At 41.3% G+C, this 14680-nt stretch overlaps 1 protein-coding gene across 2 annotated transcripts in view; it reads right to left on the bottom strand.

Annotated features, from left to right (window-relative positions):
* ARFGEF2 (ADP ribosylation factor guanine nucleotide exchange factor 2) overlaps window positions 1–14680 on the bottom strand; it is a 106157-nt gene that overhangs the window by 39628 nt on the left and 51849 nt on the right. For both annotated transcript variants that reach the window (XM_005604772.4, XM_070246888.1), the window contains exons 20-25: window positions 13965–14093; window positions 12758–12916; window positions 9188–9335; window positions 7659–7758; window positions 2589–2629; window positions 2317–2486 (exon numbers count right to left, since the gene is read on the bottom strand). In XM_005604772.4, the coding sequence (XP_005604829.2) occupies window positions 2317–2486; window positions 2589–2629; window positions 7659–7758; window positions 9188–9335; window positions 12758–12916; window positions 13965–14093 (747 nt within the window). The remainder of the gene's footprint in view (window positions 1–2316; window positions 2487–2588; window positions 2630–7658; window positions 7759–9187; window positions 9336–12757; window positions 12917–13964; window positions 14094–14680) is intronic.

The following is a 14680-nucleotide window of genomic DNA, read 5'->3' as shown; positions in this document are numbered from 1 at the left end:
TAATTAGAGACTAGTAAAAACAATATTCCTCTCCTGAAACTCCAGGAGGATTCAGGAATTCCTGCTTCAGGAATACACACCATGCTTATCGTGCAGCACACCAGGACACACATGTGCCCCAGTGTAGCAGAAGGGCATCACGTGACTGTTCCAATGACCCCTGCCAGAATCCTGAGAGCTGACTTACAGCTGTGCTCAGTCCTGCATTTCCTCAAACCTACGAGATTCTCATGTGCTCCAGTTCCCAAGGGGAAGCAGACATCTTTCTGAGGTGGTGGAAAGAATGAAGAGCCCCAGCGTGAGCAACTGAGTTTTCCACAACTTTGTGCCTAACAGCACTGATCAGATGGAAGGGACATCTGTAATGAAGCTGACAACCATAAAATGTCTAATTACTATCTGTCAGCCTATGTCCCAAGCTTGCCCACAAGTGGCCCATAGATAACTGAAAACTGGCATGTAGAGAATCTTGACAACAGAATTACAGGTGGGAAAAGTTACTGGTACAGGCATACCCCGTTTTATTGCTCCTTGCTTTACTGCGCCCTGCAGAGACTGCATTTTTTACAAGACTCTCCACCAGCAAAAAGATTACGACTGGCTGAAGGCTCAGATGACAGTTAGCATTTTTTAGCAATGGTATTTTTTAATTAAGCTATGTACATTTTTCTTTTAGACATAATGCTATTGCACCCTTAACAGACTACAGTATACTGTAAACATTACTTTTATATGCACTGGGAAATGAACAAAGCGGTGTGGCTCGCTTTTCTGCAGTGGTCTGGAACTGAACTCACAACATCTCCTGTACACAACACTTGCCTGTACAAACTGATGTTTCCCCTCAGAAAGGGAGTCCCACTGAACATGAAATCTAGACTTTAAAGAGTTCGGAAATATTCACACCAAAACACTTTTGGATGGTTGTTTCTGAGAAGAAAAAGGATTCCACAGCTGTCAGCTGAAAGATCTTGAGGAATACACGAGCGATATTTGCTCCAGCTTAGCTGCCACAAGCTTGGGCTAGAGGACAAGGTACTATAACAGTCATGGCTCACGTTTTCTTTCTCAAGCAAGTTCACACCAATTATGCCAGCTGACCCACTAAGAATTTATTTACCCAGAACAGCGGCCAGGAGGCTGCTGAGTTATTTGATTACTTTCGATGACAGTGTTACCATTCACTCAACAAACAGCTGCTCTGGGTCATCTGCAGGCCCTTGTGGCGGTCTCCTCACTGAGATTCAGAGGAAAGGTCACCTCCAGGGAGGACTGACACCCTGCAGTGACCACCCTTTACCATCAGTTATTTTATCACACAGTGCGGGTGAGTTCCACGAGGGCAGGGACCTCATAGTCCACCACCTGGTACAAGGCACTCACAGAGTTTGTTAAACACATGGGGTGCTGGGAGGTACCTTACTTTGAGCTGATAAGGAAATAAAATAAACAAGGAACTTTGATTAGCTGATGTATCAAGTCAGGAGCAAGACTCCATTTGACAATGCCCTATTTCAGTGGGGTCCTGGAGCAGGCTCGCAGCTACCCATGAGAGCCAACAGCGCCCAACTCTTCCTTAACCTGAATTTAGTGACACCATATTGCTAGCTTTCAATCGGTCATGGTGGGGTATTTACCCCACAGAAATCAGCAGATGCTACAAATCATTTACCAGTACTCTACTCTTCTACCCCCAGTGCAGACTACTTCTTCTATTCAATGTAGAGAGAGCAATTTTCTTTTGTATAAACGTTTTTTACTAACATTATTTTTAAGCATCTGTATTACAACTCTTTATCACCAGGCCTGAGAAATTTTTTTGAAATCATGAAATGTGTTTTGATAGGAAACAGTGTTATTAAGCTGTAACTTTTCCCCTAAGAGCCACATGACATCACAGATACATATCCACACATACATAATACATATATTCTTCTGATTTCCTTTTATTTGTTCAACATATATGTGCATTGTGTCTACATGTATATAATGAAACCCCTAGTGGAGAGAAAGAAGTTTAGTCTAGTTTTCTCTCAGTAGTTGTCAATTTCAGAACACAGAAGTTTCTGATATAAAAATAAACGTTGGTTTCCTTGACAAAGGTTTCAGAAGAGTGGTGGAAATGGAAGCCAGAATACAAGTAGTAGTGACATTTAATAGTGAAACCATATATGCTATTATTCCTATTGAGCTGTCCTTGACTCCACAGAGAAAATGAATTACAGATATCTAAAAGCTTGATCACTTCTTTTTTGAATTTAGTTCCCTGCCTTTTTCTGGACATTGATGGAGTAGCTTTTGAATCTGAAGAGTTACCTTATTGAAATGATCTCCAATCACGTGCCATATCCGGGACCACTGTAGTCGAATCCGATTCATGTTGTAGTATGATATCTCCACAATCTTCTGCAAGCTGAACATGCGGGGATGGTGGGGGGAAGCCAGCTCGTCCATGGACACGGCACACAGCCAGCGGACAAAGTCAACTACAAGCCAGACCCAACAACAAACGTGAGGTCTCATTAGTAATGGTCAGACAGTCACAACATGAGGCTTCTATAGTTGTCATAGGTAAGTTAAACACATACCTATTGCATTTCCATCCAGTCTGGTAGATCCAGTAAAAATTCTAGGAAGATAATTCCAGACATAATAAAATAAAAATTATATTTGGAGGCTGCAGTTTCAATTTCAAACACTTAGAAAAGGCAGAAAAGAAATATTTCAGGTCTGGCACCACCACTAAAATAAATGACGAGGCATTAGAGATATAGAACTGGTCAGTGAACTGAGTTGAGACCAGAAATGCCTATACCGATAGAAAGAGAAAATAACACAGCAACAGGAGGGGAAGACAGCCAAAATATAATAGCACGTGCTGTCAAAACAGTGGGAGTGGCAGAGTGAGGACCTCAAAAAAAGCTGCTTCTCCATAAGAACAACAAAAAAACTGGCAAAGAGGAGCCAGTCCAGTGGTGTAGTGGTTAAATTTGCACCCTCCACTTTGGCAGCCCAGGGTTCACCAGTCGGGATGCCAGAAACGGACATACGTGCTGCTCATCAAGCCATACTGTGGCAGGCATCCCACATATAAAATAGAGGAAGATGGGCACAGATGTTGGCTCAGGGCCAATCTTCCTTAGCAAAAAGAGGAGGATTGGTGGCAGATGGTAGCTCAGGGCTAATCTTCCTCAAAAAAAAAAAAAAAAAAAAAAAAAAAAAAAACTGGCAAAGAATTACCAAAATCAACTTTTTCAGAACTGAATTCTGGAAATTACCAAAGGCTTGTAAAAACATTTATTCAAGAAAAATGGCTGAATCTTGGTATGAATAATGAATGTTGTAGGGTTTTATCTTGGCCTATTTCCACAGCCCTCTCCCCAGCACCAGAGAAGGCTCAAAGACCAAAAGCTTCCAAGTCAGAGTAACTGTGAAACCAGCAGCTTGTAGCCACTGGAGAGAACAGAACAGTCTTGGAATTCCCCAAAAACACCATTCTCAGAGAACTTACATGATCTGACCTGCCTGGAAATACCCTGGAAAACTCCCATTTGGGGGATTTGTCATTATTTGACCTGACTCGGACCTCATTCAGTGCAAAGAGCCTTTTCTCTGAGGGCTTTTATCAAAGACAATCCATAGCAACTGTTTAATTCTGCAGCTCTGTGAGGCAGCAATAACAACTGGGGCAAACAAGGCCCTGGACAAAAACTTAAAGGCAAAGCTGGGAATGAGGTGTGCACTGGAGGCTTTAAAAAGCTCCAATATATTCCTGGGATTCTAGACAGCCACTGCATGTGTAAGGCTTTACACAGCCCCAAGAGAGATATGAGAAGGCACTAAGCTCTCATCGTTTCCTGGCCTTAAGGCTCTACATGAGCAAGAACTAAAAGCAAAAGCAGAGTTGTGCATTGCTTGTCTGAGCATCAATGGAGCACCTCAAAATGCACACAGAACCCCTCAACAAAGGCTGGGAGACCTAACAGTCCTGGGCATTTCAGGAAATCTCTAATTCTTAGCTGACCACTAAGGCTAACTGAGCAGACAGTGGCCACATGCAAAAAGAATACAAACTTTAGTTCACGAATACAAAATTAGTTCACGAAAGCCACTAAATAAACAAATAGCAATGACAACAACAACAATAAACCCTAGGTGGGAGGTGGGGAATCTGATATGCAAGGTTGCCACATTATATTATTTAAAATGTCCAGTTTTCAACAAAAAATTGCCAGACATTCAAAGAAACAAGAAAGGATGGTCTTTTCCTAGAAAAAGAACAACGGAAACTGTCCTCGAGGAAGCCCAGGTATCAAATTCACTAGACAAAGTTTTAAAGTTATCTTAAATATGTTTAGAGAACTAAAAGAAGGTATGAGAACAATGTCTCATCAAACAGAGAGTAGTAATAAATACAGAGAAATGATAAAAAAGAACCAAATAGAAATTCTGGAGTTGAAATGAAAAATTCACTGGAGGGGCTCAAGAGCAGTTCTGAGCTGACAAAAGAATTAGTGAACTTGAAAACAAGTCAAATGAGGTTATTCAATGTGATGAACAGAAATAAAAAAGAATTTAAAAAAACGAACAGAGCCTCAGAGATCTGTGGGGCACCATCAAGTATACCAACATACACACAAGAGGAGACTTACAAAGGGAGGAAAGAAAGAGGCTGAAAGAATTTTTGAAGAAAAAATGGCTAAAAACTTCCCAAATTTGATGAAAAACAAGAATCTATACATCCAAGAAGCTCAACAAAATCCAAGTAAGACAAATTCAGAGATCACACTCAGACACATAATCAAACTGCTGAAAGCCAAAGACAACGAAAGGATCCTGAAAGTAGCAACAGAGCAGTCGTCACATGTAAGGGAGCTTAAATAAGATTAACAGCTGATTTCTCATCAGAAACCATGGAGCCCGAAAGGCAGTGGGGTAACATATTCAACCTGCTGAAAGAAAGACTATCAACCAAGATTTCTACATCCAGCAAAACCAACCTTCAAAAATGAAGGAGAAATTAAAATAGTCTGAGATAAACAAAACTGAGAGAATTCGTTGTTAAGAGATCTACCCTACTAGAAATCCTAAAGGAAGTACTTCAGGTTGAAATGAAAGCATACTAGATAACTCAAAATCATATGAAGAAATAAAGGCACTGGTAAAGGTTACTATACCAGGAAATACAAAAGATAATGTCAACGTATTTTTTGTTTGTAACTCATTTTATCTATCGATTTAAAAGACAACTGCAAAAAGTAATAATTATAAATCTGTGTGGCTGGGCATACATGTATAAAGATAGAATTTGTAGGACAATCACAGCACAAAGGAGAGGGGTGAAAATGAAGCTATACAGGAGCCAAGATTTTTCATACTATTGAAATTAAGTTGATATTAATTCAAAGTAGAATGTTAAAAGTTAAGATATTGATCATAATCCCTAAGGCAATCAGTAAGAAAATAACTCAAAATACAGTAAAGGAGGGGCCAGCCCTGTGGCTGAGTGGTAAAGTTTGTGCGCTCTGCTGCAAAGGCCCAGGGTTTCACCGGTTCGAATCCTGGGTGCCGACATGGCATCACTCATCAGGCCACGCTGAGGCAGCATCCCACATGCCACAACTAGAAGGATCCACAGCTAAAAATACACAACTATGTACTGGGGGGCTTTGGGAGAAAAAGGGAAAATAAAATCTTAAAAAAAAAATACAGTAAAGGAAACGGCAAGAAAAGCAAAATGATACACCAGGAAATATCCATTTAACACGAAAGAAAGCAGTAATAACGGAGGAATAGGGGATCAAAAAGACATAACACATGTTTAAAAATAACACATATAAATCCCACCTACCAGCAATTACATTAAATGTAAACGGATTAAACACTCCAATCCAAAGGAAGAGACTGGCAGAATGGATTAAAATAAACATGGTCCAACCATATGCTACCTAAAGAGACTCACTTTAGATTCAAAGACACAAATACGCTGAAAATAAAAGTATGCAAAAAGATATAAAACATCCAAACATTAACCAAAAGAAAACTAGAGTGGCTGTACTAATAGACAAAACAGACTTAAAACAAAAATCATTACTAGAGACAAAGAACATTTTATAATGATAAAAGGTTTAATCTATCAGGAAAACATAACAATTATAAACATATATCCATCCAACAACAGAGCCCCCAAATCATGAGGCAAAAAATGATAGAACTGAAAGGGATAAATAGGCAATTCAACAATGTTCAGAATCAGCAAATCTATATAGACAGAAAGTAGATTAGTGGCTACAGGGACTGGTGAGGAAAGAAATGGGGAGTGACCGCTAAGAATGGGACTTCTTTACGGGGTGACAAAAACCCTCTGAAATTAAATAGTGGTGATAGCTGCACAACTCTGAATATACTAAAAACCACTAAAGGGTACATTTTAAAACAGTAAATCTAGTGGTATGTGAATTACATCTCAATTTTTAAAAATGTAAATAGCACACAACAAGGTGCTGGGCAAGACTGCTACTGTCCACTATCTGGCTAAAGCAGAGAAACAGGAAAGAAACGTGTCGCTAATGGAAGAGTAAACATTGTTCTATTAGCTTAAACCTAACTGAAAAAAGTAAGGAAAACACGTCAAAAGTACATTACAGAGAAGATCTCTGTTGGAGATGAGCAGAGAAGCCACAGGAGCAAAGTAATCAAAACACACTGATAAAGAGTGTAAAACACTAAGAAGACTGTTTGAGAGCAATACAAATTACGTTAAAAACTCTATACTGCTATCATCTCAAAACTGTCTATATTTAATGCACTGGGATAGGTCATTAACCAAATGAACAGCAGTATATACGATTATTTAATGGTAATTTTCAGAAGTTTGTTGATTTAAAGAAAATTCACTTTTTTTTTATTTAGGAAGATTAGCCCTGAGCTAACATCGGCTGCCAATCCTCCTCTTTTTGCTGAGGAAGACTGGCCCTGAGCTAATATCCGTGCCCATCTTCCTCCACTTTATATGTGGGACACCAACCTCAGCATGGCTTGCCAAGCAGTGCCATGTCCACACCTGGGATCCAAACTGGCGAACCCCGGGTCACCAAAGTGGAACGTGTGAACTTAACCACTGCGCCACCAGGCCAGCCCCAAGAAAATTCACATTTTAAGCACTTGTACCTAATGAACGTCTTCAAATAAGAATATCTATATTTCTCCTGGATGTTTAGGTCAAGGTTCAAGTAAACAGAAATGATGGAAAGGTTTTGAGGAAAAAGAAATGGAAATCGTCAACTTGGCCAACTCTCACTTAAGCATAGGCTTTAAATCTTAAACCCTTCTTCAAAGTTTTTAAAAAGTAATTTCTACTAAGGAAACAAGGTAATTTAAAACATCAGCACATACAAAAACTCTTGTTTTTGACATAATTTGGTCACAACGTTAAATTTTTTTTAAAAAGGTCATGATGCAATTCAAGGTCAAAATTCAAATGAATGTGAAGGTTATTAGTAGCTGTGGATCACATGTGCCACTTTTAATCTTTCTTTTGAGTGATCTGGAGCTGACAACACTTAAAACAGTTAAATTAGGAATCATTCATACCAGTAACTACACAGAGGGTGCCAAGCCACTAGTAGTCCAGCTTCACTGGAGAACAAGATTATTACCTGTCTACAGCTACAACCACACTCTGCGAGCTGGTCTCACCAACTGATTCCTGGAAGCTGGCCATCTGTCTTTTATCCACTCCACCAGTCACCAAATTACCTGAAACACAATGCACAAAATCAACAGTGCTTCAAAAACAATCAAGTATCTTAGAACAAAGAAATTCTGTGGCATCAATCTGCAGAGACAAGAGACATAAATGAGAATGGTTTGCAGTCAAAAACAACCTTCAACTGGTGACAGAATAAAATTAAATTTAGGTTCTGGCATTTGGCATTTAAAATACATTCTTAATACAAGCTCCCTTGTTTATACTAACCATCTCCCTTTCCTAACAGGCTGTTATATTTTTAGGGTATTAAATGCCTGTATTTAGAAAAACAAATTCAAACTAATCTGATACTAACCCAGAACTCCTAGAACGAGTAAGGGCTTACAGCTGCGGAATGTTTGGGATTCTCAGGATTTCCCTCCAGTCATTCTCACATGTACCCTAAGAAGTAGGTGCTATTACCACTCCCCATTTTCAGAGTCCACGCTTTCAATCATTATGCTGTACTATTCCAACCACTGTGTGTGGGACCAAGGAGCCTGCTCTTGGCAATGAGACGGCCTGGGTCTGAAACCTACCTCTGCCGCTTCCTTGCAGTGTGACATTGCTCAGGTCACTTCATCCCCGTGCCTCACTTTCCTCATTTACAAATGGGGAAGATAACAGTCCCAATCTCACCGAATTGTTACAAGAAGTAAACGAGTTAAAACATATAAACTGAGTGCTTAGAATGTGGACTGGCATGTTTGTTTGCCCCATTTACTATTATCATCATTATGTTATATCACTGACAAGAGAATCTCTCAATTCAACAGCCAGAAATAATTCTACTTTCATATGAATACCGTTTAATAAAAGCCCCCCCAAATGAACATGGGAGAGATGTTGAATTTACCTTTTTTAAAATCTAGAGAACCCACATACTCACTCCTCTAATACCAGATACTAAAGCTGTAGCCTTTCTTTTCTTTTTTTTTGTTGAGGAAGATTAGCTCTGAGCTAACATCTGCTGCCAATCCTCCTCTTTTTGCTGAGGAAGACTGGCCCTGAGCTAACATCCATGCCCATCTTCCTCCACCTCCTATGTGGGATGCTCGCCACACCATGGCTTGACAAGTGGTGCGTAGGTCTGTACCCATGATCCCAACCAGAGAACCCCAGGCAGCCAAAGCGGAACGTGTGAACTTAGCCACTGTGTCACTGGGCCAGCCCAAAGCTGTAGCCTTGCTAAAGCAACACAGTTACACATATAGAAAGAAAAGTTATGCACCCTGGTGATTTTTATAAAATAGGCATTTACTCGACAGTTCAATCATAATTAAGACAGCTAAAGAAGCACTTCCACTTCCATTAATAAACACACTGTCAGCTGGCACATAAGAAAGATTGGTTTACGTGACAGTCTTGACGAGACAAGCGTTTCATTCCGGTTAACTTGCGAATCCACGACAGCCAGCTCTGGGGCCAGTGTCTTACCGAGGCCGAGGCCCATAAACTCTTCTCCTGCCATCGTGTGGCCCTTCAGGCTCCCTTCTCTTTCACGTCCAGACCCAGACAGGTAGCGGGTCTTCACTCCGGTTCCTATCAGCTGAGCAAGCTCCAGCTGGCTGATGCATTTCAAGATCTAACAAAAAGAAGGCATGAAGAATGAGGTCCCACTTCACAGCCTGAAAAGGGCCCTGCAATCTTAGTCATTAAAGAGTTCTTTGCAACACACAGCTTTTCAGATGAGAATAAAATCTGAGGGTCCCTAGTCCTGGCTAGGCAACCCACTGAATGTGGACCTGGACGACAGACTTCATGTTTTTTTTTTAACTATTAAAAAGGGAAAGAGAAAACGAGCGAAAGAAAAGCTGACACAATCGAGTTATGCCATATAGATATTTAATTATACAAATTTAATAAGTGCTCAGTAAAGAAAGAAAAAGCATTTGACTGGAGCAGGGGATTCCAGCCCACAACACTCAGTAAGTGCACCATCTAGACGGACACCACCCCCACCTCCCTTGTACTCTGCTTTCAGACACACACACTAGCCTCCATGGCCTCCCTGCTACTCCTTTTACTTGACATGTGTGGCCCTATCCCAGAGCCTTTGCCCTTGCTGTTCCTTATGCCTGGAACACGGGCCTTATGCTCTTGCCTGACTCACCCCTTAGGTTCCCAGCTCAGACATGTGTCCCTCAGAGAGGGATCACCCCGAGATCACACAACTTTCCCAGCACCATCCCTTGGTCATATTCTTTTTCTTATTACCTACCACTTTTTGGCATTATGACATACATTTATTCATTTGTTCTCTACCTTAAGTGCCACCACGGCATTAACCCCATCTTGTTCACTGCTGAAGCCCCAGCACTGAAAACAGTCGGTGATTATTATTTGGATAACTGAATGAATACCAATGTGCTCTAGAACAGGAGTGCAGTGGGAGAAAAGACTGTGTCTTTCAGCCTTCCGGGGTGGTTCTTGTGCTCGGGAATGCATTCCTGCACACAAGCCCCCTCTCACCTGGAGCCCACCTAAAGAAACAGAAATTGGTTTCATCTTCTATGGGGGAAAAACTGGCCGCATGAAACTTACTGAGGTTCAGCACGCAGATCGCCAGGTAAACCCTTCCTAAGGAATTGTCATGGGAACTTCCGACGAAAGCTGAGCTTAGCCTTTCATGCTGACCTTACAATTCAATCCCAGAGCACAGGACTCCACTGTACCCCTGAGCACTCTGAGAATTCTTCCTGGAGAGAGGTACTTCATTCTACCAAAGAGAGCCATCCCGATTGTTCCACGCAGCATGATGCTATTAAATCGTTACCAGTAAACTATCAATGCCCTCCCTCTCCTAGAAGCTGGGGACAGCTGGAGTCTCAAATATGTTAACAACACTGATGGCCAGACTTATTAGGCTCCAACCTGATTTCTCAAGGTTTCTGACCATTAAATAGCTGCTTAATTCATTTTTAAAATTTCTAGGTGCTGCTATATACTTGGCAACCAGCAGGAATGCCACACTGATCATACTGCTCAGGTTAAAAAAAGTTCTATGAGAGAAAGCAGCTATTTATTGATTCACTAGGTACTGTGACTCAGAAGATAGGGAATTATCTTCTTAAAAAAGCACACAACTGAAAAAAACCCAACAACTCCTCCCCTCACCCAAAAACCCCCATCTTTTCTAATATGGAAGACTCCAGAGTTGTGATCGAGAAAGGAAAGGCTAGGTGAAAAGGGACAAAGGTATGTGCCATGATGATGATGACGACGACGACAATGACGGTAACAGCTAAAAGCCAGAGTGCTTACCACTTGCCAAATATCGTTCTAATCTAACTCCTTTCCCTATATTAACTCCTTTACATTCTCACAACCACTCTACAAAGGTTGTACAGAGGAGGATGAGGCTCAAAGACTAAGTAACCTGCCATGCTGTACAGGAGGAAGAGGAAGAGGTGGGTACCCAGAGCGGACCCCAGCAATCTGGCTCCAGGCCTTTCTCCTTAACTACTGGGTCCTGGGGGGGGAGGGGGGCAGGTAGCAATTTTCTCTCTAGGTCATCACAGTCCCCATCACTCTCCATGCTCTTATCTCTACTCTTTTATAGTTTTCTCTCTAAAACAAAAAGTAGACAGAAAAATTAGAAATTAGAATTTAAGGAAAAAAGAAGAAAATAAATCACCTCCATAATTCTATTACTCAGGATGTTAACATTTTTGTTTATCTTTTCAAATCTCACTCTCTGTGTATGTCTGGCACAAGGAACGATGCCTCACAATGTTTTACAATGACTTTTTATTTAATATACTGTGACTATGTTCCCACAACATTAGATACTCTTTAATAACATCTTTATCTTTCCTGTCTCCAGTTTCTTTTAATCCATAGGTCCCCCCCATCTGCTATTTTTCTTGCAATTTGCTGAGGAACCTGGCATTTGCTCTGAGGATCTGTCATATCTTCAAGTTTGCAAACTGCATTCTCATGATGTCATCTGCCATGCTACTCTGTGCCCTGTATTTCCTGTAAACCGGCAGTAGAGGCTTGAATTGACTCAGATTTGAGTTTTGGCCGAAACATTCCTTAGGTGGTGGTGTGTACTTCCATTGGGGAGCACATCACGTCTGTTTGTCTCTCCATCATTTTAAATGGCCACATAACACTCTAAGGAACGGTATGCCATATCTTTTTTAAAAAAGACAATCTCTCAGTGTTGGGGCACCTAGGCTGTTTCTAATCCAATCTTTCCCCTAGAACAACTAAAATACTGACAAATGACCTTTCAAACACATTTGCACATGACTAATTATTTCCTTAGGCGAGAATCTTAAGAATATTGTTTAGTTAAATTAAAATATGAACCCAGTGGCAATCTCCTAATGGCTCATTGTAAATGTCGACCTCTTTTTTTTAGATACAATTAGGAGAGAAATCAGGCTCCTGGCTTTGTCTTGAATCTACTCACTGACTTAGCGCTCCCAGGAGGCGCATAAGGACTTGGGGAACGTGGCGTTACTGTGGGAAGGAAGTTGCTGCAAGAGAAGTGCACTCTGTGAGGACACTGGCAGCCGGGTACAGGAGCACTTCGTGAGGTGGCGCATCTGACCACGTTTCACCTGCTACAGCTCCAGAGAGCTGACTTTCAGATACACGAGGTATTTGGCTTTTTTTTTGGTTATTTGGGTTTTTTTTAAGATTTTATTTTTCCTTTTGCTCCCCAAAGGCCCCTAGTACACAGTTGTGTATTTTCAGTTGTGGGTCCTTCTAGTTGTGGCATATGGGATGCTGCCTCAGCATGGCCTAACGAGTGGTACCATGTCTGTGCCCAGGATCTGAACCAGCGAAACCCTGGGCCACCAAAGCAGAGCGCGCGAACTTAACCACTTGGACACAGGGCCAGCCCACGAGGTATTTGAGAATGAGAGAAAACCCAGAGTGAAGTTAGGCTTGACTTCAGAAAAATGGACTCGACCAGAGACTGACACTGAATAAACGAATGCTGGCAGTCATCCTAAGGAAAGGCAATTACCAGGCTTTCAAAGAGACACACACCTCATGCCAGGAATTCCCAAGGTAATTGCCATCGGTGTGAGCCACTGTAATAAGCGTCTTTATGGTGTCAATGTTTTTCTGCTTCATTTCCGTGATGCTGGAGCTGGCTGTCAGCAGGGAGAAGCGAGCAAGAGCCTGAACGTAGGCATCTCGTTCCAGCTGTAACAGAAGCCCAATAGAGAACACTGAGATTCCATCCTTAGCATGACTGTTTTCACATCTACGGGACTGTGCACTGGGCTTCTCTGATCCCTTCTGTACACACGCTGACAGGCTTCATGCACATTAACACGCCAGTTATTTCATGCTGGTATCCTCCTGCTATCAGAACATCCCAGTGAGGCTCCCTACACACTGCATGTTTGAGAACTAGCCCTCTCCTTTCCAAATGACCTCAAACTTACGTTCCATTCCCTTTGGAAGGAGCGCAGGAGGAATCTGTTGAATGCTAAGACTGTCACACAAATTTTATTATCTGTGACACTCCTGATCTATTTTTTCAAGTTTACAAGTGAGGAGATAAAGCATGTCTCAGAGAAGTTGGCTGGGCCAGTGTCGCATGGCTAGAGAAGTAGCAGAGCTGGGTTTTGAAACCCAGACTGTCTGATGTCAAAGCCCGTGGTCTTCACATGAAAGAAAACGTCTAACCATAAAATAAATGGGAACAGAAGATTGAGTTTTTCAAAATAAACGGTTGCAAATTCTTACTGACTTAGAAAACGATGTGTGGGATTGACAAGTTCCTGATTTCATAACAGTTTGAGAATTGTATTTTGTTTATTTGCTTGAATTTTTGAAGATTTCAAAAGGTTTACAGACATATTCATTTTGCATTGGACTATTTGTTTCCCCTAGAAAAGACCTGGAAATAAGGAAAATTATAATAAAAACTGATTTTAAAAGGAAAAATACTATTTTAAGCACTAGGGCAGGCAAGTTAGGCAGATAGGAAGGCTGCTCTGTCAAATCAAGTCAAGTAGCTGGACCCCACCTACCTTCAAAGAAGGCTTTAATCCAAATCTCTGATTTTTTCCCCTAATGTGGCCGCTGCCAGCACAAATCTCTGGACTTCTTCTCAGTGCGCATGAAAGGAGTTTGCTGAGACTTTTTTGGCTAATTGGAAAATGACTGATAGTTTCTAAGTTTTGCCAAATCTAAAAGAACACAGCCCACCAGCATCTCGAGGGCGTTGCTAACTTACACCCACCTGCATTCCAAAGATGCAGGCAATCCGGATTGCACATCGGATGCCTTCCAAACACAGGGAGGCCACTTCAGTGTCGTCACAGTTCTGCAGTCCAATGCTATAGGCTGCCAACAGTGGTGTCCACACCAGCTACCAAGGAAGGAAGGTTTCAATAACGTTTAGAATTTCGGCATGGGAAGAGTTCTCAGCACTTAGTTATGAGCACGGCCAGGATGCCAAATTCACTGTGATTTTGATTTCAATCTATTCCATCCACAATATTAAACCATTCCTCCTAAACCGTGGTCAAAGCTATCACTATAGATATGCCATTTACTAAACGTACAGTTCAAAAGAAGGATGGTAAATATGTGACTAGTGTGCCATCACTGCATCTGCCTGCGCTCACGGCAGATATCACTAATCAATCAGAGATCCCACTTCATGCTGTCTATTGAGGGCTCGAGAATCAATCCTTCTTCACACAGTGCAGCAAGCAACCATTACCAACCAGAGTCTGGCATGCAAAATAAAACCTATAAGCAACTTATGTCCCATAAACTTAGTTTACTGAAAGGTTCCTAATTAAAATTATTTAGACTTTACTTTTCCTCCAATTTTCTTGTGAATTCCCCGAAAATAAAAGCTCACAAAAATCTAGAAGTGATCAACTAACAGGTTATTAACAGTTACTATGAAAACATCTTAGAGAAGGGGCTGGCCCCGTGGCCGAGTGG

The sequence above is a fragment of the Equus caballus genome, chromosome 22 (assembly GCF_041296265.1).
Source record: "Equus caballus isolate H_3958 breed thoroughbred chromosome 22, TB-T2T, whole genome shotgun sequence".
NCBI lineage: Eukaryota > Metazoa > Chordata > Mammalia > Perissodactyla > Equidae > Equus > Equus caballus.
The sequence above is the reverse complement of the archived record's forward strand: the minus strand, read 5'-3'. Positions and strand labels throughout refer to the sequence as shown.